The sequence below is a fragment of the Manacus candei genome, unplaced genomic scaffold (assembly GCF_025592945.1).
Source record: "Manacus candei isolate 608988 ecotype Guabito, Panama unplaced genomic scaffold, ASM2559294v1 h1tg000049l, whole genome shotgun sequence".
Classification (NCBI taxonomy): domain Eukaryota; kingdom Metazoa; phylum Chordata; class Aves; order Passeriformes; family Pipridae; genus Manacus; species Manacus candei.
Genome location: NW_026138097.1, coordinates 27,689,075 through 27,711,845, shown reverse-complemented (window position 1 = coordinate 27,711,845; position 22,771 = coordinate 27,689,075). Strand labels below are relative to the sequence as shown.

At 37.9% G+C, this 22,771-nt stretch overlaps 1 protein-coding gene across 1 annotated transcript in view; it reads left to right on the top strand.

The window, feature by feature from the left end:
• Window positions 1–22,771, top strand: part of TRIO (trio Rho guanine nucleotide exchange factor) — a 255,846-nt gene that overhangs the window by 144,716 nt on the left and 88,359 nt on the right. Inside the window, 12 exon segments of the mRNA XM_051799299.1 lie at window positions 2,912–3,031; window positions 4,466–4,657; window positions 5,466–5,615; window positions 7,110–7,224; window positions 12,030–12,145; window positions 15,381–15,503; window positions 18,285–18,479; window positions 18,591–18,706; window positions 19,257–19,323; window positions 20,099–20,208; window positions 21,290–21,359; window positions 21,820–21,909. Coding sequence (XP_051655259.1) covers window positions 2,912–3,031; window positions 4,466–4,657; window positions 5,466–5,615; window positions 7,110–7,224; window positions 12,030–12,145; window positions 15,381–15,503; window positions 18,285–18,479; window positions 18,591–18,706; window positions 19,257–19,323; window positions 20,099–20,208; window positions 21,290–21,359; window positions 21,820–21,909 — 1,464 coding nt within the window.

The following is a 22,771-nucleotide window of genomic DNA, read 5'->3' as shown; positions in this document are numbered from 1 at the left end:
TGGGGGGTGTGGTTCACCCAGACAGTGAGCTGATGAGATCATACCAACAAACCCGGGAAGGCAGCAGCCCTGGAAAAGGAGCATGCTCACTATTTACTTGATATTACTATTCACTGTTTACTTTATATTTTCCCCTTGAGTCTGAGCAGAGGGCAGGGGACTACTGGCAGAGTTCCTCCTGTGAGTTCACCAGCTTCTGGACTTGCACCCTGACCCACACCAAGCAGGAGGGCAAATCACTGTGTTTGTGTTCTGTGCTACCTGTCTCTACTGTGTATGGCGGGATACCGAGTCAAGAGGAGCTTTTGACTGGTGCTGTTTAAGCATTTTCCTTCATTAAAATTCTTGAAGAAGGCTAAATCTATTTTAGAGTCCTAAGAAGGTGTGTTTTGTTACACTGGATGAATTATTTTGTAAGGTAGAGATGGAGCTTAAAACCATTACTACTAAGACAAAATAGAAATAAAAAAGAGATTTAAAAAAATCTGGGAGGTGCTGTCATGCCCTCCATCTGCACTGCAGACTTATTCTTTTCCACAGACTTGCAGAATTTATATAGAAGAATTAAAATACATGCTATCAGGGTGGAAAAAAACTTGTTAGCTATTTGTTGTGCAGATAGAAGTGGGAAAAACTGCATTAATAGTACCAACAACATTGCAGTCGGGGTAAGTGTAAGACGGAGGGTTAACTTGTGATGTAGATTTGAGGCAATAGATGTTGTGTCAAGATGGCTAGACCTCAGTTGTTCAAGCTGTTAGACTAAATGTTACAGTTACTTTGGATGTAGACCACATGTGCTGTTTGGTTTTGAGTAACTGAGTTTTAATAGGTAGTTTTCTCGTTTTCTGCCCATGTTTTCAGTCTATGGCTACAGTCATATCATCCTGATTACTTAATAATAATGTGGTGCAGTAGCATTAATGGTAGTGTCATGTGTGGATCACTAGATGAGAGTATGTAGTGTTAAGACCTAACTGTGATTTGGTATTTCAGATATTGATTATCAGTGGTTAAAGGTCTAAAATCAATTAGTAGGAAGGAGTTAGAGAAGATATGCTTAAACTGGTGATGTTCAATCAATTGGACCCAAAGGAATTCACCATAAAATACCTAGAAAACTGCCTGAAATAATGTCATAGACAGTGCTTATCATTTCCAAACATCAGGAGATTGGATGAGATTCTGGAGGCCTGGAACTCAATGTCTACTTCTCAAAAGTGGGAAAGGACTAGCTAAGGGAGGATTATAGGTCAGCTACATAATTCCAAGGAAAAGTATTGAAACAAGTAGATTACTAAACTTGAACAGTGTCAAGGAGAGGAGAAAAGGCTAACACATTAATTAAGCATAGCTTCCTATTGATAAATCTTTTTTTTTTTTCTGACAAGGTAACAGCTCTTCTGGGAGGGGTGGAAGAGCAGTATTAAAGCTTTTAAAATAGTTTAGCTCAGTCTGTCTGGCCCAAGCTTACTGTAAGAAAGTCATATAAGACTACATTGCCATGAATGATAACTTCCTGAAAAACCATAATCAGTAGCAAAAGTTATTAAGAGACTCAATGGATTGCAAAACAGATTTAAAAATTAAAAAAAAAATTTAATCTGTACATGTCTGTATTTGGATACCACAAGTTCATGTTGTCAGTCAGAAAATGTACATGTTAGAGTATGCTTTTAAATTTGAAGTTAAAGGCAAAAGCAGCTGGAACGGGGATTTGAGTTTAGCAGAAGGCACTGGATTGTGGTCTAGAATTATCTTGATGTATGGGAGAATTGGGCTCTAAGAAGGATATGAGTTTTCATAGTGAAAAATACGGAGCATGATGTACTGGCAAGAATAATCAACTGAATAAATACAGGTGCGATTACTGGCTGGGCAGCAGTTCCACAGAAAAGTTGAACAGATGACAGTGGATAACCTGAATTATGTCCAGTTTTATTCAGTATTTGAAAACTTATGACTGAAGTCATGGTTATCAACTGGAGAGAGCTCATAAAAGAGCAGTGAGAAAAATAAGGCAACTAACTTCACATGGGAGAGATTGAAGAGAGAGACTGTGGTCAGCAAGAGAAGTCTGAAGGGGGGGCACAGGTAATGTTCTTGATGGAGAGAGGAGGGGGAAAAACAAAGCTGATGCTAAGAGGGAGAAAATGCCTCATTTTCTTCTTCCTCCCCCCCCTTCCCTGATTTTAGGCAGGAGAAATGAAAGCCAAAATTAAAGCAAGAGAGATTTGAGTGTTAGACCTTAGAAAGACTTAGGGTAATAAAACTGGCTAGTGAAAGTGTGAGATTAGAGTCTTGAGTAACGAACAAGGTAGAGAACTTTTGGGAGGAGTCTTAAGGTTACATGTTCCTGTTGTTGATAAGGAATGTACAAGGTGGTCTCCTGAGGCTTCAGCCCACCGGGGGTTTTTTTCCAGTTTCACTGAACATGTCAAAGAAGGCACATTCTGAAAACTGAAAATCTTCAAGCAGTTAGAAGACACTTAATGGTCGCATTTTTCTCAACATTAATATTCAAAATTATTTGCTTACATTTTGCTAGGCTATATGTCTTCAATTTACATTACTGACACTGGCTTTTAGGCAAATATTGCTTGTAACTTGTTCCAGTTTTTCAGGTGACAGAAGCGGTATTCAGAAACACAACCTTGCTCAGAGTATGAACTGAAACCACAAGCACGTAGTAGTTGACTGAAAGCTGTGAGTTGTTAGCTCAGTGAAATTATAGTAAATGTCATTCACTGTGCTGACTCTATATATAATTCACTGTAATATGTAATTAATAAATGATTTTGTTATAAATTCCAGTACTAATGTGACCATAAATGTTTTTGTCCCTACAATGATGCTTTTTTGCTAGTTGGCAGTGGAATTACATATTTCGTGGTCTTCTCTTTTGTTACAGGTTTTGGGCTGGATCCGAAATGGAGAGTCAATGTTAAATGCTGGGCTTATCACTGCTAGCTCTTTGCAAGAGGCAGAACAGTTACAGAGGGAGCATGAGCAGTTTCAACATGCAATAGAGGTAAAACCACCATTTTAGTGACCATAGTCAAGATGTCTTGTATTACAGTTCATCAGTCTCTCTAAATAGCACTTTTGGGTTCATGCTACAATATTTTTAGTTTAGGAAAAACTGTTGAACTAATCTTATGGCAAAGAGATAAAAACACTTACTGGGAAGGTGTTTTTTTTTGTTCTTGTTCATTTTGAAGCTGCAATTCCAGGTGAACATCTTTGCAGTGCCTTTTTGCATCTTTGTGAACTGATAGCTGTTCACAGTAATTTTACTGAAAATAGTGTTTTCCTTTGTTAGAATGTAACATCTAATGCTAATTATAAAAGTTAAAAATAAATGGAACAGCAAGCATCAGTTTTATGTATTCTGATGTGATCCTTTAATGTTTCCATTTTTGTTTGAGAGTAGGTTTCACTGAAATTTGTGTGGTGGTGTGTCAGTTCCCCTGCCATGACTTCAAACTAAGCTTATTAAATTGGTCATATTGCTGCAAAACAATAGGCAGAGTTCTTAAGATTGACTAAAATGCGGTATTATTAATTTATATGCACTGCTGAGGGACTTACAGTAATATTGAATATATATAGCATATATTTTTAAAGAACTTCTGTTGAAATATTAACGATGTTATGATTGTTTGGGTAGACTATTTTCAGAAGTACTCTGACTTGCATTACCTCTTTCATGTTTGTTGTCTTTTACAGTTTACACTATATGCACCCTCATTTTGAGAGCTTTGGTAATTCCTAAGTGTAAAAATCGTGAGACCTCTAGGTGTTTGTCAATTTAAAAATAAATTACTGGGAAGCTTAAAATCTGTATTTTCTGGATCATTCTTTACTTAGATATAATAATACTTAGTATTTAAGCCCTTCTTTTTTTTTTTTATTCCTAGATTTTAGGCAAGTATATGTTTACACAGACAAATATAGTTAAAAAGAAATTTGCTTACAATTAATAGAGAGTTGTCTTTATTTACTGACCTTCATGCCTGCACCTTTCTTTGTTCACTATTGATGTGCAAAAGACCTGGAGTTAATGCTGTAAGGACAGGAATAGCAATCAAGCCAAAATAAGATATACATCCTTTTCATCTTTTTTTAAAGTGAAGAGAAAGAAAATCAACCTGAAATTCATAATTATAACAGTGTGTACAGCAGCATAGATAAGTCACATGTGGCTTAATGCTAGACAGTGACTATTTGTTACGAGCTGCTGTTTAGTGTTGATTTGATGATAAATCTCTACAGGACTTAACTTCCTTTGTATTTGCATAGAGAAGTCACACAGTAACTAATATTAGACAGTTATTTTTAGTTGATGGGTGTTTGTGCGTGTATAGAAGTGTCATTGACACAAGTGGAAATGTGACCCTTTGAGGTCTTCAAGCAAATGAACTCAAGTGCTCCACTGAACTCCTGAATTTTCACCTCTTGTCAGAAAACACATCAAAGTGCCCTGCAGGTTCAGCAGAAGGCAGAAGCAATGCTGCAGGCTAATCACTATGATATGGATATGATCCGGGAGTGTGCAGAGAAGGTTGCTTCCCATTGGCAACAGCTGATGCTGAAGATGGAGGACCGTCTCAAGCTTGTGAATGCCTCTGTTGCCTTCTATAAAACTTCTGAACAGGTACAGAAATGCTACATGACCTGTGTCTGCCTTGGTTAATTCCTCAGTGTGGCATAGAACAGCATTACCTTAACAATGATTGCCTAGGTTTGGTTGTATTTACCCATTTACAATAGTTGCGGTTATACAAAAAAATGAAAAAAGCAAATCCTCTCACCAGCTGCCTTAGAATGAGAAATCTTGTGTTGCAACCTTTCAGTAAATTAAGGGGTCTTATAAAGCAACAACTTTTTACCAGGCCTGTAGTGACATGACAAGGGGCAGTGGTTTCAAATTCCTCACATTCTTACTCTTTTATTGAGAAAAGTTTTGTAGAATATTTTCAAGATAAGGCACACTTACAAGTTGTATTGTTGGATTTTTGCTTGTTTCAAGAAGTTTTGCTTAAACCATAAACAAGTTACACGTAGGTTTTAGTGAAAGTGCTCCAGATGGCTAATTCTAGGGTTTTTTGTGGGAGTCAGAGAAAAATCAGCTCCATCCTACTTGTCCACAGAAAAGTTTGGGGGAAGGTTGGCAAGGTTGCTTCCAGTGCAGTCATAACTTAAGCCCATCCTGTATTATGCAATCACAGAGGCAGAGAAAGATGAACAACTTTAGGGATGGCCTCTGAGCAATTGCACATAAGCAGGCCAATGCTTGCAAACCTACAGCCAAAGTTTGTTGCCTTCTCTTATGTCCTGGTCAAAATATGTCAGAAGCTGAGGTATATGTAAGAGGTAGGTTGGTTTTCCTTTTATTTAGGCTTGAATTTTGATTTTTTTCTCTTACTGAATTGTATTTGAATTGGTCTTGTTTTTCATGATAGGTGTGCAGTGTGCTGGAAAGCCTGGAACAAGAATATAAGCGAGAAGAAGATTGGTGTGGGGGAGCAGACAAACTGGGTCCCAACTCTGAAACAGATCATGTTACTCCCATGATAAGCAAACACCTGGAACAGAAGGAGGCATTCCTAAAGGTAAGGTTGACGATGTTTGGTAGTCTTTTGTGTCTTGGAAAACATGCAGGCTAACGCTCACTCTTACAGTTCTGAAATTGCTTTGGAAAGCAACAGTGCCCACTCAAACTACAGGTATGTCCCAATGTGAAGTTGTGGGAAGTAATGTGTTAACTGCTTGTGAGAGTGATTAAGAGAATACTTTCAAGTGCATAAAATTGTAACCAGTTTTATAAATATATTTCCCGTTGAACTTCAGTAGATGTCAGGTCTCCCAGTGTGATGGAACAGGAACTGGAAATCACTGCTTTGAGCTACTGTCGTTCTAAAGAATGCTTAAAGGCTGCTGCTTTGGAAGAGAAACTGACAATCACATAGTGCCATTGCTGCCTGTGCATCAGAGCAGCTCTGATGTACTTGGACTGCAGTGGAGTGCAGGAGGAGGAAACTGGTAGACAAGCATCTGGGAGTAGTTGGGTTTTTGTAACGGTTTTCAGATAAATTAAAGATTTTTGTTCCAACAAATGTCCTAGTGAAGAAGGTTACTGATCATACTGAATTAAATATGTAATGGATGCTTGCAGAGCAGTGTAACTAACTCTGTAATCAAAGGCATTTTCCAGCATCACCATAAAAGACTAAGAGCATAAAACTTTTTTGTTAAAAACCTTTTTGTCCTCAGTGCACAAACTGCAACACTCAAAAACATATTAGTGTAACTCAAAGTATACTGCCAGATAGATCCTTCTGCAGCTGGCATGAGTTACCAACTTTATCTTTAAATGGTATGAGAAATTATTTAGTTTCTTTGTTACTGTATCAAACCATGCTACCTTTAATCTTTTGAAGTAGCATTCCACATTCGGTTTATTAGAAATAAGGTAGCCAGCCCATATGTAGTGCTTGGTGTATGTTAAGATGAAGAAGACAGCTGAGCTGAGTGTTGGCATTACAGTGGCAAGGTTTGAAAGCTCTCAAGGCCTTGCCTTAATATTTTGAGGGCACGTCTTACTAGTTTGGCACTTTTGGTTTCACTTTAGCAGAGCATTTACTTTTTGTTTAAAGTACTAATGGATGTTTTGGAATATCCCAGTGAGTACATAAGCAGGTGCACTCCGTTTACACAGTAAACAAACTTCAGGTGGCACATGGCTCATACTCTAAATAAACTTCTCTGTGAGCTCTGAGTCACACTAAAAGCTCAAGAGCAGGTAATTACTTTTCAGGATCTTCAGATGAAAAGGAACAGCATTTTATTTGGAGTTGTTTGTCTGTTTCTTTTTGTTTGTTTTTTTTTTTTTCCTGCTAGGTAAGAAAGGTTTAACTGCTATTTGGTGGAAAAACTGTTTTAATAGTTGGGTTGACTTGGCTTACTTGTACAAAAATTTAACAACCAACGCTTTCCAATATTGGAGAGTGTGAGAAATATTCAAAAAGGGGTGAAGAAGGTCCTTAATCTCTTTCTGGATGTGTATCTGTGCACCTTCAAATAAAGTAATACCTCTGACTCTCTAGGCTTGCACGCTGGCTCGAAGGAATGCTGATGTCTTTCTGAAATACCTGCACAGGAACAGCGTCAACATGCCCGGGATGGTGACGCACATCAAAGCACCTGAACAACAAGTGAAAAGTAAGGGGTTTCTTGTTCTTTTTTTGTTACACACGAAAATATGGTCATCACATGCTGTGGTATGTGTGGTGATGGGGCAGTGAAGCTTGCCCAGGTGGAAAGAGTTCTGTCAGACTTAACAGGAAACAGTTAAAATTGCTCGCACACTTTGAAGGATCTGCCAGTCTTCGAAGTCTTTTATACTCAAGTGAAGTTGCTTGGAATTTATTTATCTGCTGCTTACACCTAATCTTCTTTCAATTTGAGACTCAAATGTGCTGTTTTTATTGAGACAATGAGATAGTAAACTTCAATATGATAATGTTTGGTCTGAAGCCAGATGGGAGCTCGTTGTGCATTCTCTAAGTTCCTTAGGAGTGCCAGTGATCCCACTGGTAATCCCTTGAGCTATGCCCTTGGGCCCTTTATATAGTTTGAATCAGTATTGGATAACTTTATGAAGTATAGGATAACTGACATCATATTTAAATTAGTTGAGTAGGTAGGTAGTACCTGAGGTGAAGCAGGAAAGAGCTACTATATGAGGCTTGGCTTTTGCTATGATTAATAATATGTTGTGCAGCTTTAAGGTATAATATGCATTCTAGGGAATCAAGAGAGAGATCTGTAGGGCTTTCAGGGAAGAAAGAGCAAAAATTAATAGGATATGTGTAACTGATGTGTGAGGTAGGCAGAACAGAGATCAGAGAGATTCAGAAGTAAATATTGCATTTTACTAATTTAGTTGCAAGTTGTATTCCTCTCTGTGCATTTTGAAGCTGTGACTGAACACTCTGGCTATGCTACAGACTCAAAACCAGAGAAGTTTAACTGTGTAATTAAGTGCTGTTTGCAGCTACCCAAAGGGGGGTTGTGCGTATGATGGAGCCAAACTCAAGAGGAACATGGCGATAGGTCTAGAGTAAAAGTTGCAGGAAGGAAAATTCTGTAGTGGGAGACAGTGTTACAGCAATATGGAGTAGAGCAGGTAGCCTAGAGAGGTAGTAGAATCTCTGCCCTCAAAAATTTTTAGAACTTAGTTGAACAAGCCCCTGAGAAACTTTGAAGTTAGTCCTGCTTTGAAGAGGAGATTGAAACAGATGGCCTCCAGAGGTCACTTCCGCTCTAATTTACTTGATGACTCTACTAGAAAGGGACATGCTCACTGCTTCACTTTACTGCAACGGAAAAGTAGTTTGTGTTAAACTTACCCATATATCTGACAGTGCTCAAGTTGAAGGTCTTCCTGTGTTGAATTTTTGTATTGGAAAGATAATAGAGTATTGGCCATACTTTTCACTCTTAAAGAAATAATTGGATTGTACCAGTTGAAACTTTTAGCATGTAGAGCTAAGACAAAGGATTGTTTTTCCACTGTTGCCAAGACATCAACATTTACAGAACTGTGCAAGACAAAATCTCAACATAACTGCCAGCACTATCAATAATTGAAGAAGTGTTGCTGACATTTGTCTCATTTGACTTTGTCTCAGTAGTAGACAATGAAAACAAAGCAGAAGCAAGCAGGAAGTTGTAGCTTATTGAGTACTAGGCAAACTTTTTAAAAATGCAGTTTGGAAATCTGTGCAGAAACAGTCATTCTGAGAGAGGTAAAATGTGTTCAGATGAGGAAAGAGTAGAAAGGTCTCCTCTAATATCCTTAAGAATAATAATTATACGTCAGAACCATAGTACTGTGCTTGTTCTGTGTACATGTAAAATTCTAGATGAGTGATACATGTCTAAACAGCAGCAAAAAAAGCAGCAAAAATCCCCAAGCAGAAAAAATAAGCTATGTGCTCTAACTTTTTTCCTCTATAGGCCGTGTAATATATGCTGCTGAGAATTAAACATGAGTCGAGATAGAACTAGTTAGGACTCCCTTCGTATTAGGTCTCAATGGTATGGCAGTAGCTGACCAAATGATTTAAAAGTTAATTCTGTCCTTCATGTTCACATATGCATGTAAGGAAAAAAAACCCTCTCTTCATCTCCTTTTCTAAATGGAGGAAAAAAAATAGAATGTTTATTTTATTTTGGTGAAATAGAGATTACATGCATTTTACTAGAGCATCACACATTCATACTCAGGTGTATGCTTGAAACTGGCATACTGCACTCAGTATATAGTACATTAACACTTCAAAAATTTGAGTAACTCTTGAGTTTGGGTTCTTGCAGAACTGCTGAACATTTTTGAAAAACCTCATTCAGTGGCGTACTTGATTCTTATCCCCAGCTGCAAATACCTAGAAAAGCAATGTCTTAATCTAGGTGAAGTTTAGCTAAGAACATGCTTCATGGGAAACAGGAATTGCAGTGATACTGAACTCTGAGAGGTGTCCCTCTGTCCCTGCATACCAGTGTAAATTATTTCTTTGATGTGCAGTTCAGAGTATCCAAATACTCTCTTTATTTAGGAAAGAGTTGTGGCCTAAAACTGTGCTGTGGCAGGTAGATTCAATTGGTGACAATTACTCAGAAGTAATTAAGTTAGCTCAGAAATGGGGCATCTTCATCTTTGTTTCTGCTACTGAGTTTGTATGCTTCTCTGTTACCTGTTTCTGCTGTACAGGCTGCAACTGAACATTGTACAGGAACTTGCCTAATGGTGCTTATATTTTTAGATAGGTTGATAGAGGGTACAGGATGCATAGAGATAACTTAGAGCTCTTTGAGCCTGGAAGTTTAGAAAATAGTCCTAACAAATGCTGGATTTAAAAGAAAATGACAACAGAGACTGTAGTTCAGATGGCTTGAGATAGAGCTGTTTTTCCAAACCTAGTATTAAATATTGATGTTCTATAACTTTCTTAGAGTATTTTATAGAATATTTTTTCTCTTCCTTGTCAGTCCAAGAAATTAATGGCACTAACACTGACAGTGCCCAGCCAAATATCTCTCACTGCCTTGCCATCTGTATCATGTCCTGACAAAACAAATGCTGTTCCATTTTGCTAAATTCACCTCGCTTGCTCTTTGTCAGAACTACTTTGTTTGCGTCACTATCGAGATGTCTCTTTTTATATGGTGTGTCCAGCTGGCTGTGTTGCATTGTATAATGGTAATTGTGTCCCACCCACCCCTCCCCAGCTCCCTCCCTCCCTAAGTCTGGCATATATTCTGAGCAGGCATTTTGGAAGTGACATAAGGCAGAAATAAAACCGAGAAAGCAGGAGAGGTTCATAGCAGATCAGCTCATAACTTGGCTAAGGGACAGATCAGTTGAGGCTTATTTGAGGGGAGCCTGACCAGCAGAAAGAAAACTTTGGCCACAGTGACCAGATTCCAACCAAAAGCAAGTCCTGGGTGATCTCAGCACCCTGTGGCAAGTGGGAATACTTGCTTCCAAGGAGGAGGATGTTGACAGTGATGCAGACAGGTTTCATAATTCAGAGAGGCTGTCACAAGTGGTTGTGTTTGGTCCCAGATAACTGATGAGGTAAACAGAGATGCTTTTTCCCTCCATCTTCTTGTTATTTGAGCTTCTCTGTCAAACTGTATCTTGGAGTTGTTAGCTTTTGAAATGTGAAGTATGGTGGACCTGCACAGTGGGGGAGCAGAATGCACAGACCTTAAGGCACCTAGCACCTGTTATCCTCCATTTCTAATGGTGGATCACGGAAAATAGCCAGCTGTGGGTATAAGAGAAAATCAAGTAAAGCTTTAGTGTGAAGAATGAGCCCTTTTTGTCATCTCTTCTACTAGACCTCCCCTTTGGCTCTGTGCACTTCTGACAGAATTACCTGGTGGAGACATTGGGTGTCCCCATTTCCCTGTGACTCAGCTTGCCGTCTGGGTTTGCAGTAGCTACAAAGTCAAGTAGAGCTGCTTCTCTGGAAGCAGCTGTAGTGGACTGATTACAAGATGGAGTCTGCTTCACCATTGTCTTGAGCATGGGGTTGAATTATTGTTTTGGGATCCTGCATCTGGCCTTGTTTGTGTCTTAATCTCGCTTATGGGAATGTTTTTAGAACCTGGTTCCCCTCTGCATCTAAGCGGATCGGAACAGCAGCAGTGGGTAAAGTGAGCTTTATAAGAAACTGCTAGAATTTCTTTGTTTGGTGATAAAAGCCATAAGCATTAAAAAAGCAGAGTTCCTTTGCTAGGAACAATTTAAAAGTTGGACATATGGAATTGCATGTTAATAGTGGGATATATTACCTGGAAATTCTTTCAAGGGTCAGTGAACATTCATATTTGAACAAGTCAACTTACTCAATTATACTGTGTGGGTTTTGATTTTTTTTTTGTGATAGAGAATTATAATCTTACTAATTGTCTATTTTTATTACTTGAGTTTCTGTACATATATTGTCTTTTTGTGCTGCATTTGATCTTGTGGTGACTTAAGGTTGTGTATTTGTTCATATGTATTAAATCATTAAAATACTTTATAGGAAACTGATATAATAAGACAATATTTTTTTAATTGTGATTAATATGAGATGTTAAGCATGTAGTGATTACTTGTGCATGCTCATTCTCTCTGAGGTTCCATTCAGGAACCATCTTTATCAGACTACATTTTCAATTCTGCTATAAGCAGTGGCAGTCTCTTCGTGAAAAATATTTGAGAGAAAAAAGAGTGTCACTAGTAAGTTTTAATTGCATCTCTAGTTTCTTTAACCAGCATTTCTGTAAGTAGTGAAAAAGCAACACTCTGTTTTTCATGAATATCGGGAAAAAAAACAAAACAAAGAATAGCAGAAAGAGTAAGCGTATAGTAAATTCTACAATATAAAGTACTTTATTCTCCTGATTTTAATATGATATTTCAATTTTGGTTATAATAACCTCTATTGAAACTATTTTGATTTCTTCAGATATCTTGAATGAGCTGTTCCAGAGGGAGAACCGTGTGCTGCATTATTGGACCATGCGTAAAAGACGTCTTGATCAATGCCAACAGTATGTGGTGTTTGAAAGAAGTGCCAAACAGGTGAGGGTTTTATATAAAAATCCTCTTTGGTGTGATCCAGGGTTGATATACACTGTTTTGTCTCACAGTAAAACATTTGCCGTTGACTTCAATATTTCGAATGGCTGAAAGATCAGTGGTCAAAATAGAAAGGTAAATTATTTGTCTTTTCTTTAATACAGAAAACTAAATTTGTTGAAGCGGGGTGCCTGTACTGCTGTAACTTAAAGGTGGTATTTTGCTTTTGCCAGCTTCATTTGGTACTGGCAAATCTCATTTCTGCAAACTTGTGTTTGACAAATTGTTATGCTTGTTAACTTTTACACACACACCTAATTTGTCGTGGGAAAATAACTGGCAGCAGCGTTTTTCTCAGACGTTGCGGAAAAAATATCTAATTAAGTTGACTGACAGTTCTAAAAATCTGACAAGTTGGATAACTCGTTAAACAATAATAACTGAATTACTTTGGTTTTTCAATTCTGTGTATATTTGGTGTCTTGCATGGTAGATCCGCCTCTTTGTATTTTATTGAGTTTACCAGTCTGGAAAGAACTATTAAGTAACTACCACACACACAAAAAAAATCCCCTTTACTAATCAAAACACATGCCATAAAAATAAGTAGGGGGGGATCAAGGCAGAATGAGTAACTAGAATGATCTGCAGTGGTCTCTTACCACTTTTTTTTTTTAACTGGATATAGGACAAAGAAAGGAAACTATCTGTTCCTGTTCTGCAGAAAAGGGCACAACGCCCATAGTGTGAAATATAGTTAGATCTACTTTAAAGGACTCAAAAAACTAATTTTTTATTTCTTTCTGACAGCAAATTTAGACAAAAGTTTAAATACTCGTGGTCTGTTTTGCTCTCTTGAACAAATTCTCCAGTCTGTCTTTCATGCTTTCACAAAGAAATTAATACAAGATAAATCTTGGAGTGAATTTGAAGATTGATACCTCTTTAAAACAACAACGACACCTCTTCACTACCCCCTACCCCACTTTTGAATAACCTTAATTTCAGCCTCTACCAAGCACATGATCTACTTGGTTTTGTATAGAGATTACTGACTAACAGTCAAACACTGGAAATAAAGATCTGTCAGCATTTTCATTGCAAATCCCATTTTTCAGCAATCACCAGTTCAGTCACTGAAAAGCAAAGCAAACTAAACCATATATGGGACTCCACACTGATTAACCAAAAAAATGGGAATGTTGCTGTCTTCATTTAGATTTCTGTTTGGAAGATGGAAAAACACATTCTTTGTGCTTTCAGAACTTGATGCCCTTGCGATGGAAACAGATACTATAGTAGTTTGTGAGAACAATGGTAGATCCTCAAATCTTTCTGGAATTAAGGACCTATCTAATCCCTAACTTGATTTCTCTAGTTCTTGTAGTGATAGCTCACATGAAATGAAAGCTGATCTAAATTGTAGGAATTAAATCAGGATGAACTTTGTCATATTGTGCCTCTAGAAAACTGCCAACAAGTTATGAGAGGATAACATTTCATTTTCATGGTGGGTGTATTGGAACTAATTGATCTTTAAGGTCTTTTCCAACCTAAACCATTTATGATGTGGGGAGGGGAAGGTTTTGTTCCATTGATTCCAGCATTGTGTAATAAACCCACTAAAAAAAAGGTAGAGGTTAAAAAGTTAAAAACAAGTATCAAATGTTGTTAGTAATATCAGCAGTAGCCATGCTGCCTGTCCATATCAGTCTTCATTTGCAAAAATTGACATTGGAATGACAAAGGGTGTCATAGAGGTGGTTGGTTGAATTGTTGCTTTTTTTGATAGTAGTTCAAGAGTTGTTGGTTTGTTTCCATCAGTGAACTTTTAAAGGTATAGGCCCATCTTCTCAGACTTGCATCTGTACTAATACGTGACTAGGTAAATGGCATCCTAGCATTCACATTCAGTGTTGGATTTTGAAGGCTTTCTACTCACTTTACTTTTTGTACCAAGATGCAAAAGCATCCTAAGTGGAAGTAAGGGAATCAAAGTTGTTCTGTCACAGCTTTGATGAGTTTAAGTTGTTGGTGGAATTATAATACAGACAATGCCTTTTCTGATTCAGTGTAAGGTTGTGCTTTTGAAAAATACATATCTACTGTCCACCAAGATAAAACTTTTTTTGTTCTTGGTAATGTGGATAGATTAACTCTCATAATTTCAGTTTGCCCTTTTAAGGAAGGAGCAAGGACCCATTAACAATCTACTACTTTTTCTCTCGGAGTATGAAATTTTTGTCTAGTGCTGTATGTATTTACTGAAGTCACAGAAGGTACACATGCATTAAGTAATAAGATGGTTCTAAGCAAGCTGTATTAAACTCTTTGAACATCTGATATTGGCTTTGTCAGAAACAAGGCGTTTCTAAGTTCATGTACCTCTACGTACTGCTGTAGGTATCCTGCATTTAGAGCTGCAAACAGTCTTCAGGTTGAGTTTTACTGTTATGCAGCAGTTTGAGATGACTTGTTTTTCTGGGAGCCAGAGATTCCTTGTGACCACTGAGTTTTGCTTAAAAGGGCAGCAGATATTAATGGGGGTAGAGCATAGATAATAACATGGATCAGCATTTTTCATAATAGTGAGCAAATAAGGTGTCAGGATGTGGAAGATAAACAATTTTAGTTTGCAGTTCTTAGTTCTTGTCTTTTTCTACCTATATGTACATTGTTGGTTTAACTGATACATCTCACCATTCCCTATCTGCTGTAGGTTGAATTTCTAGGAGCACAGGCCGTACTTCACGAGGCTGGAATATGTCAGAGTGAAGTGATAGTTACATCTTACGTGCTTGGAAAGTTTAGCCTACTCATTTAGTGGTTTTATGTACATTTTTACAAATTGGAAAATGCGTATTTCTGAGTACAGCTGTCCTGTGTGGCACCAAAGAAGTGTTTGTTTTTTTCTCATTTGGGGAGTATACTACCAAAACTGTAAACACAGTCAGTTAGAACCTTTTAACAGTGGACTGCTATAATCCTGTAGTAGTGGACTTTCCTGAAGTATTCAGATTCATATGTAATTTTTAGTTCTTTAAGCATTGCTTCATAGACTAAGTGAATTATTTAAGAGTTATGAACTAATGGATATTGTAGATGATTGCCACAAATGACATGGAGTAAAATTCACCTGTGGCCAATCTGTGTTTGTGAAATACTGATTACAGATGGTCTCTATTGGCAAAAATACATTGCCTTTTCTCTTACTTTCCTTCATTATTGTTTTATTTAGGCTCTGGAATGGATTCATGACAATGGAGAGTTTTATTTATCCACACATACTTCCACTGGTTCCAGTATCCAGCACACTCAAGAGCTGTTAAAAGAGCATGAAGAATTTCAGATCACAGCAAAGGTAAAATAAACAAAATATCACAGCATCACAGAATAGTTAGGGTTGGAAGGAACTTCTGGAGATCATCTAGTCCAACCCCCCACTGACCCCTACCCCTAGAGCAGGTTACACAGGAATGCATCCAGGAGGGTTTGGAGTGTCTCCAGAGAGGGAAACTCCACAACCTCCCTGGGCAGCCTGTTCCAGTGCTCTGCCACTCCCAATGTGAAGTTCTTCCTCACGTTAAGGTGGAACTTCCTGTGGTTTAGTTTATGGCCATTACTCCTTGTGCTGTCTCTGGGCATCACTGAAGAGTCTGTCATCATCCTCTCGACACCTGCCTTGAGATACTTACACTAATTAATGAGATCCCCTCTCAGTCCTCAGTTCTCCAGACTAAACAGGCCCAGCTACCACAGTCTTTCCTCATAAGAGAGATGCTCCAGACCCCTCCTCATCTTTGTGGCCTCCAGTGAATCCTCTCCAGTTGTTCCTTGTCTTTCCTGAACTATGGAGGCCAGAATTGAACACAGTTCTCCAGAAGCGGCCTCATGAGGGCCAAGTAGAGGATCCCCTCTCTCCACCTGCTGACCACACTTCCTGATGCACCCTATGATACCATTGGCCCTCCTGGCTGGAAGGGCACACTACCAGCTCATGGTCAACTTGTCATCCATCAAGACTCCCAGGTCCTTCTCTGCCCAGCTGCTCTCTAGTAGGTCAACCCCCAACCTGTACTGGTACCTAGGGTTATTCTTCCACAGAAGCAGGGCCCTGCACTTCCCTTTGTTGAACTTCATTAGATTTCTCTCTGCCAAGCTCTCCAGCCTATCAAGGTCCCACTGAATGGCAGCACAGCTTTCAGATGTATCAGCTACTCCCCCCAGTTTCCTATCATCAGCAAACTTGCTTAGGGTGCATTCTATCCCTTTGTCCAGGTTGTTGATAAACAAGTTGAATACAAGTTGAATTATGTAAGATTTGAAAAAAAATAAAACAACCGAAATTCCCCCTGACCCTCAAAAGATCTCTCTGTGTTTCTACTGGGAATAGAATAAACTAGAAGATAGCTGGCAGATAATCATTGTTACTGGAGCTCCATGTGCCCTATGTGCTGTTGATTTCTCATGACAGAATTGTAGTGAGATAGCTTAAAAATGTTTTCAATACCTACAAACCTTGCAGGGCCTTCGATTTCCACTTTCATATCCTCGTGATTGTGGACTACTGGATGTTTATTTAGCATATAAAATACAAAAAGGCGTATTATTATTCAGCTATGATTTAATTAGAGGATAGTAGAAGAATTAAAGCTTTATTTGTTAGGTAACTCATTAAAGTATTCTGTGATTCTCCTGTAAACTTTTTTGTGTCATGGCAGCACAATGTAATACTACATCTCTGAAGGCCTTTACAGAGATGCAGATGTCACTCGAGAGGCTTACCAGTTTTCACATGTGAAAAACAGACAACCAGTGCATGACTGAAGTACCTGAATTTATGTAGCCTTGTCTGTCTCTGTGTTTCATTTTGTCACCTATTCGAACTGTTGCCTGTTTCCACCCCTTGGCTTTCTGACCTTCATAGAGAAATCATAGAGCCCAAGAAAGCAAGCAAGTGTTCATTTGTCTGAAGGACCACTTCAGAAGACACTTGGAGAGGGAGTTGGTCATGGGGACATGTGGGAGAGAATCCAGAAAGAACAGAGATCACTTTTGATTTTCAAATCTGGATTTTCTTCCATCTAAACTTTGCTCCAGCCTTTGTTCTGCTGGATCCATTCCAGCGTGCAGAGCACCACTGCTCCCCCTTGCTTCCTCTGTCAGCTTGCAGATGACGTGGGTGCCCCTTTTGAAAGGATGTTGTTTGTGCCACTCCCTTGGCATTTTGCTGCCTGTTGGGAGGATATGTTAGACCTTACTAATTCCATAGTGAAAAGAAATGCTTGAATGAGGGACCATTAGGAAAGAAAAAGAATTTAAAAAAAAAAAAGAGGACAAATGGCTGACTTTTTTCAACTAACATAAGAATCAAGTTTTTATTGACTGTTTTGCTTATCTCCCTGTTAACAAGGGGCCTGGCAGTACACTATACTCTTATGTGCTATCAGAGAGAGAGGTGGATCTATAAACTCATCCATTGTGCATGGTCTGTGATTTACATGAAAGAAGGTGCATAGTCTCAAGCACCTTGTTATTTGGGAAAAACACTTAGTTACAGATTTGATGGTGGCTACTTGTTCTCTTAGTTTCTCTCGAACAACTGCGTGACAACAAAGCATAATATTGAAAAGACCTAAAGAATATAGTCTTAATCCATTAAAGAGTAAAGCATATAACAAGTCTTATCTCCAGCATTTCAGTGGTGTCTAAAGGAGGTACATTTCTGAGACCAGATTCTATGAGCCAGGTCGAATACCAGTGCTTCAGTGGTAATAAACAAAATACCCTCTTTGGCACCAAAACCCTTTGTATTGATGCAAGAAGAATACCCGTGCTCTGAAAAGCTTGCCTAGCTGAATTTAATCTCTGGGTTCGATATGAAGCACATTTTTGAAAGAAAAATTAACAACCTGCTTCTAGACCTGTAATAATAAAGCCCAAGGAAACTTACATTAATCTTATGATATTTTTATTAAGTAGAAGGTGTCTGTTTATTAAGTAGAAGGTATCTGGGAAGAGAGAGGAGGAAGGTAGCTCCTTCAATGGCTTCTCCGGTTGCGCTTAGTAGCAAGTTAAGCAAAACGACCCCCAGCATGACAGGTAGAGCTGGTAACTGTACTATATTTTCCTGTTTTCATAGCAAACCAAAGAGAGAGTGAAGTTGTTGATACAGCTGGCTGATGGCTTTTGTGAAAAAGGGCATGCTCATGCAACAGAGATTAAAAAATGTGTCACAGCAGTGGATAAGAGGTACAGAGACTTTTCCCTGCGCATGGAGAAATACAGGACCTCTTTAGAGAAAGCTCTGGGTATTTCCTCCGATTCCAATAAATCGGTAAGAGAAATTTGAGTGTGATGACAGACAAACAAGCTTTACTTGCATTTGATTTAGCTGCTGTTTTCTCCTGTCTCCTTCCTTAATCAGTTCTTCCTTTCTTTAATAAAGAGCAAAAGCTTGCAGCTGGATATAATCCCAGCCAGTGTCCCTGGGTCAGAGGTGAAACTGCGCGATGCTGCTCATGAGCTTAACGAAGAAAAACGAAAGTCTGCCCGCAGGAAAGAGTAATAAACTTATTTATTTTTAATTAATGAGAATGCATAAATCACTCCTGATAATGAAACAACTGTCATGGCTTGTCTGGCCGCTTAGAAATTGTATAAATGGTAAAAAGAGAGTGATATTACTTAGCAGCTTCTGTTGCCATTTATTCACATGCTTGTTCTCACAGATAATTCTAGCATGTCAGAATCTTAAACTTTCAAAACTATGTTAGACTTCTTTTAACATGCTTTTTTCCTTTTAAAAATAATGTGAAACAAATATGTAAAGGGAGGAGGGAAGACAGAAGTTAAAAAACTGTAGCAAGTGAAAAGTGTTAGAGAAAAAATTCCATCTCTTTCCCCATTTCTTTTTGTGCTGGTTAGTAATGGAGGATGTTACCTCTTATGTTTCCTTCATCTGTTGTCCCTCTTCACATTTCAGTTCTCAAATTTTTCTCGCAGCAGTGGAAAAAGCAAAAGCTGATGAGGAGAAAGATGTATTCATGGTTATTATGTATTCATAGTGATCTAACAGACTGAGATTTGATTATTCTTTCTGTTGTCACCTAAGGTTCATTATGGCTGAGCTAATTCAGACAGAAAAGGCTTACGTAAGAGACCTCCGGGAATGCATGGATGTAAGTTTGGTTTTTTTTCACTTATCTTTGAAGACAGGATTCAATCCATTGCTTTCTTTTTCTTTCTGGTTTTAACAGCCGAGCATGATTGGTTTAGAGTCATAGAACCAAGTTAAGTATCTTTACTGCTATTAAGAAGAAACCTAGAATTACATCTGATAACAGCCATTTCAGAACTCATCCTGTATGTTTTGCTTTTGTCAGTACTGAGTTTAAGCATTTGTTCCTTTCCCAGTTCATGATTGTGTGTGGGGGTTTTGTTTTAGAGAGGAGGGGAAAAGGAGGGGTTTACTTTATTTGCTTTGCTAGCAATAGAGAAGAGCTTGTGCTAATTCTCTTATTATCTGTATCACATGTTCTGCTACTAGCTGACTTTTTGAATAGAAATTCAGAGAGATTCCATGGAAAAGTGCCCAGTAATTGTTATGCTGAAGCAACTAATGTTCATTGGTAGTTGTTGCACAAAGCATGAACTTCTAGACTGCAGACATGACCTTGATAAGGAATGTCCTGAAGCATTAGAGGTTGTCAAGAACACTATGCATTTTAAATGATGAAGTCTCAGGGACTATGTTAAATTGTCAGTTTTAGAACTTGGATTTCACTGTCAAAATCACAAGGTATATTTGACACAACAGGCACTGTCACAATTGGAGATGATGATGCTGTGTGATGTTTCCCTAGTTTCTCTCCAGGAATGCATGCTTACAGATACCTGGCTGCTCCTGTTGGGAGTTTATCATCACTTTTCACGCATCTTTTTTGTTCTGGGCAGACATATCTATGGGAAATGACAAGTGGAGTCGAGGAGATCCCACCTGGTATTGTAAACAAAGAACACATTATCTTTGGAAACATGCAGGAAATTTATGAGTTCCACAATAAGTGAGTGACTTATCTTCCATTTCCATATTACTTCTAAATCCAAATGATGACCTGAGGGGTTTCCTAATGAAAATATTGTGTATATGAAGAATGGATGCTTTTTCGTTAAAAAAATCTGAAGGTTTTCCTCTTGCATTGGTAAATTATTTCAGTTGTTGCTTTTTGCAGCCAGGTAAGTACACTGTGAGAAGCTGTATTTTTCAGTCTCAGGCATCTTTAAGCTTTTAGAAAATTATTTGGATACATGAAAATTTTCTTGTAGGTTTTTTAATTGTTCTAAAGAGATAAAAAACACTAAACTCAATAGAATACAAACATAGCGCAAACATCAGAACACTGTCATTCTTTCAGAACACTCATTCTTGATTTCCACGTGCTGCTGTTAGTCAGAAAAAGTAGGGCTTACCACTTTTTCTTGGCTCTTCTTAGCTTCTGTGGAGATGCCCTGCCATAAATACATTTACTTGGGTATGGAGCATGGCGGAGGCTTGTCCACTACATTTCTTCTGAATGCAATGGTTCCTAGGGAAATCCGTGTACAGAAATCTTGCTCTGAATTTTCCTGCTTTGTTAATTCATTGGTGTTTGTATTAGGTTATGATTTTTAAAGTAATAAAGCATACTTAGCGTATTACAGACCCTGATTTTATAGTTCTCTGTATGCTTTGTGTTAACTTAAGAACTTGAGCATCCAAGAAACAACTCACTTTTTTTTTAGTTTTTTTTTTTTAATTGAGATGGAGGCTAAACTTTTCTTGAAACTGGAAACAGTAGGAAACCTTCTTGATGGAAAACAAAAGAAATTACTAAATTTGTGTGCACTCGTATGTGTTAACTGCATGTGTGCTGGTTCAATTTCTGATGTTCACATGAGAATTTTTATTGAATTGTATTTTATACTAGTACTTTTATTACACATTTCTATCCATTCCAGTTATCTGTATTTCTTTAAGTCATGCTTTTGGCATGAATTACAGCAAGTTTTCTAATTGCCTTTATTAACAGACAATAGATCCATATCAGGTGCTGTAATGAATATGTTTCATGTGCTTTGTACTATTTATTTCTTTTCTATCCACAGTATATTTCTCAAGGAGCTGGAAAAATATGAACAGCTACCAGAAGATGTTGGACATTGCTTCGTTACTTGGGTAATAAGTCAGACTTATTTTCAAAAGTAAAAAGGAAGATAGGAGGCATGAAGGGATGGATTCTTACTCTCAGATCCCTTTTTAATTTGTAAAATTTGTGACACTACCTCTTCCTTCAAATTTGAGTAAAAACGTGTGTCTTTAACTGAGAAAAAAAAAATAGAGCACTCCTGTCATACAACCGTGCTTAGCTGCTCTTGAAATGTATGCAAGTTGCCTAAACCCATGTGCAGGTTTGGTTTGTCTTAGCTATTAATAACCTACTTTTGCATACATTGCTCTTGTTTTCAATCTTACTTGCCTGATATATATTCTTACGCTACCAGTTTGAATGGGAAAATAAATCTGTATAGCTCAATTTCTTGATAGAGAAGATAAGCTCTCTTATAATTGTGTAAAGTCTTTGAGACGGGAATGATGCTCTCTGATAACCTGTGTAAATTTGCGCTTTGTTCTGCAGGCAGACAAATTCCAGATGTATGTTACTTACTGTAAAAACAAGCCAGATTCTACTCAGCTGATATTAGAACACGCAGGAGCATACTTTGATGTAAGTACCTCGTGTCCATCTTAAAAGTATGTCTTGGCAGTTTAACTCACGTATTTGTAGTTATGCTGAGTGCCTAATTTCTTGAGAAAATGCAAGTTTCCTGTTACTAATGCTGCAATTTATTAAACTGTCAGCTTAAGAAAATCAATCCTGTATCTCTCATGATTATCTTGCATTGGTGTTGGTGTTACAAAGCTGTCAAATCAGATGTGAAAAGTTGCTGTCACGTATCAGAGCAGTTCAGAACTGCAAGCAGGTTCTGGCAACAACAGCCAAGACATGAATCTTCAGCTCACACAAGGACATTCTGCAAATCTTAGCATTTTGATATGCTTATGATGAGCCATTGTATGATATCAAGATAGAATTTTTTGTTAAATTTTTTGAGTACTTTAAATTGTAATTGCATGTAGTGGTTAATTCAGTTGACTGCTGTTGTTCAGAACAGCTAAACCAACCACATTGCCTATTCAGTCCCAAGGTTCCTTGGTCTACACATGTAATACTCTTCATAAAAAAGGACAAAAATGTAGATCTGTTAGAGGTTTTAGGGACGAATTTTGGCCACACTAAGTAAGTTTTGGTTGAATGTGTATTTACGGATAATTCGATTAGAGTGCTCTCTTTCTGGTTTTGTTTTTTCCCCACTGTGCTGAGCCACTAGCTGTGTAGTGAAACCACAATTTTTTTAGAATTGTTTGTAGAACTAGAGGGAAGGACATAATAAAAAAATCAACCAAACAAGAAAAAAGTCCCTGAAGTTCTTGGGGTTAATTTAAAAAGTCTTATCACTGAGGAGATGGGGGTTCTAAACATTGGAAGGTAAATCAGGCAGATATGACCAAAAAAAAAATCAAAGAAA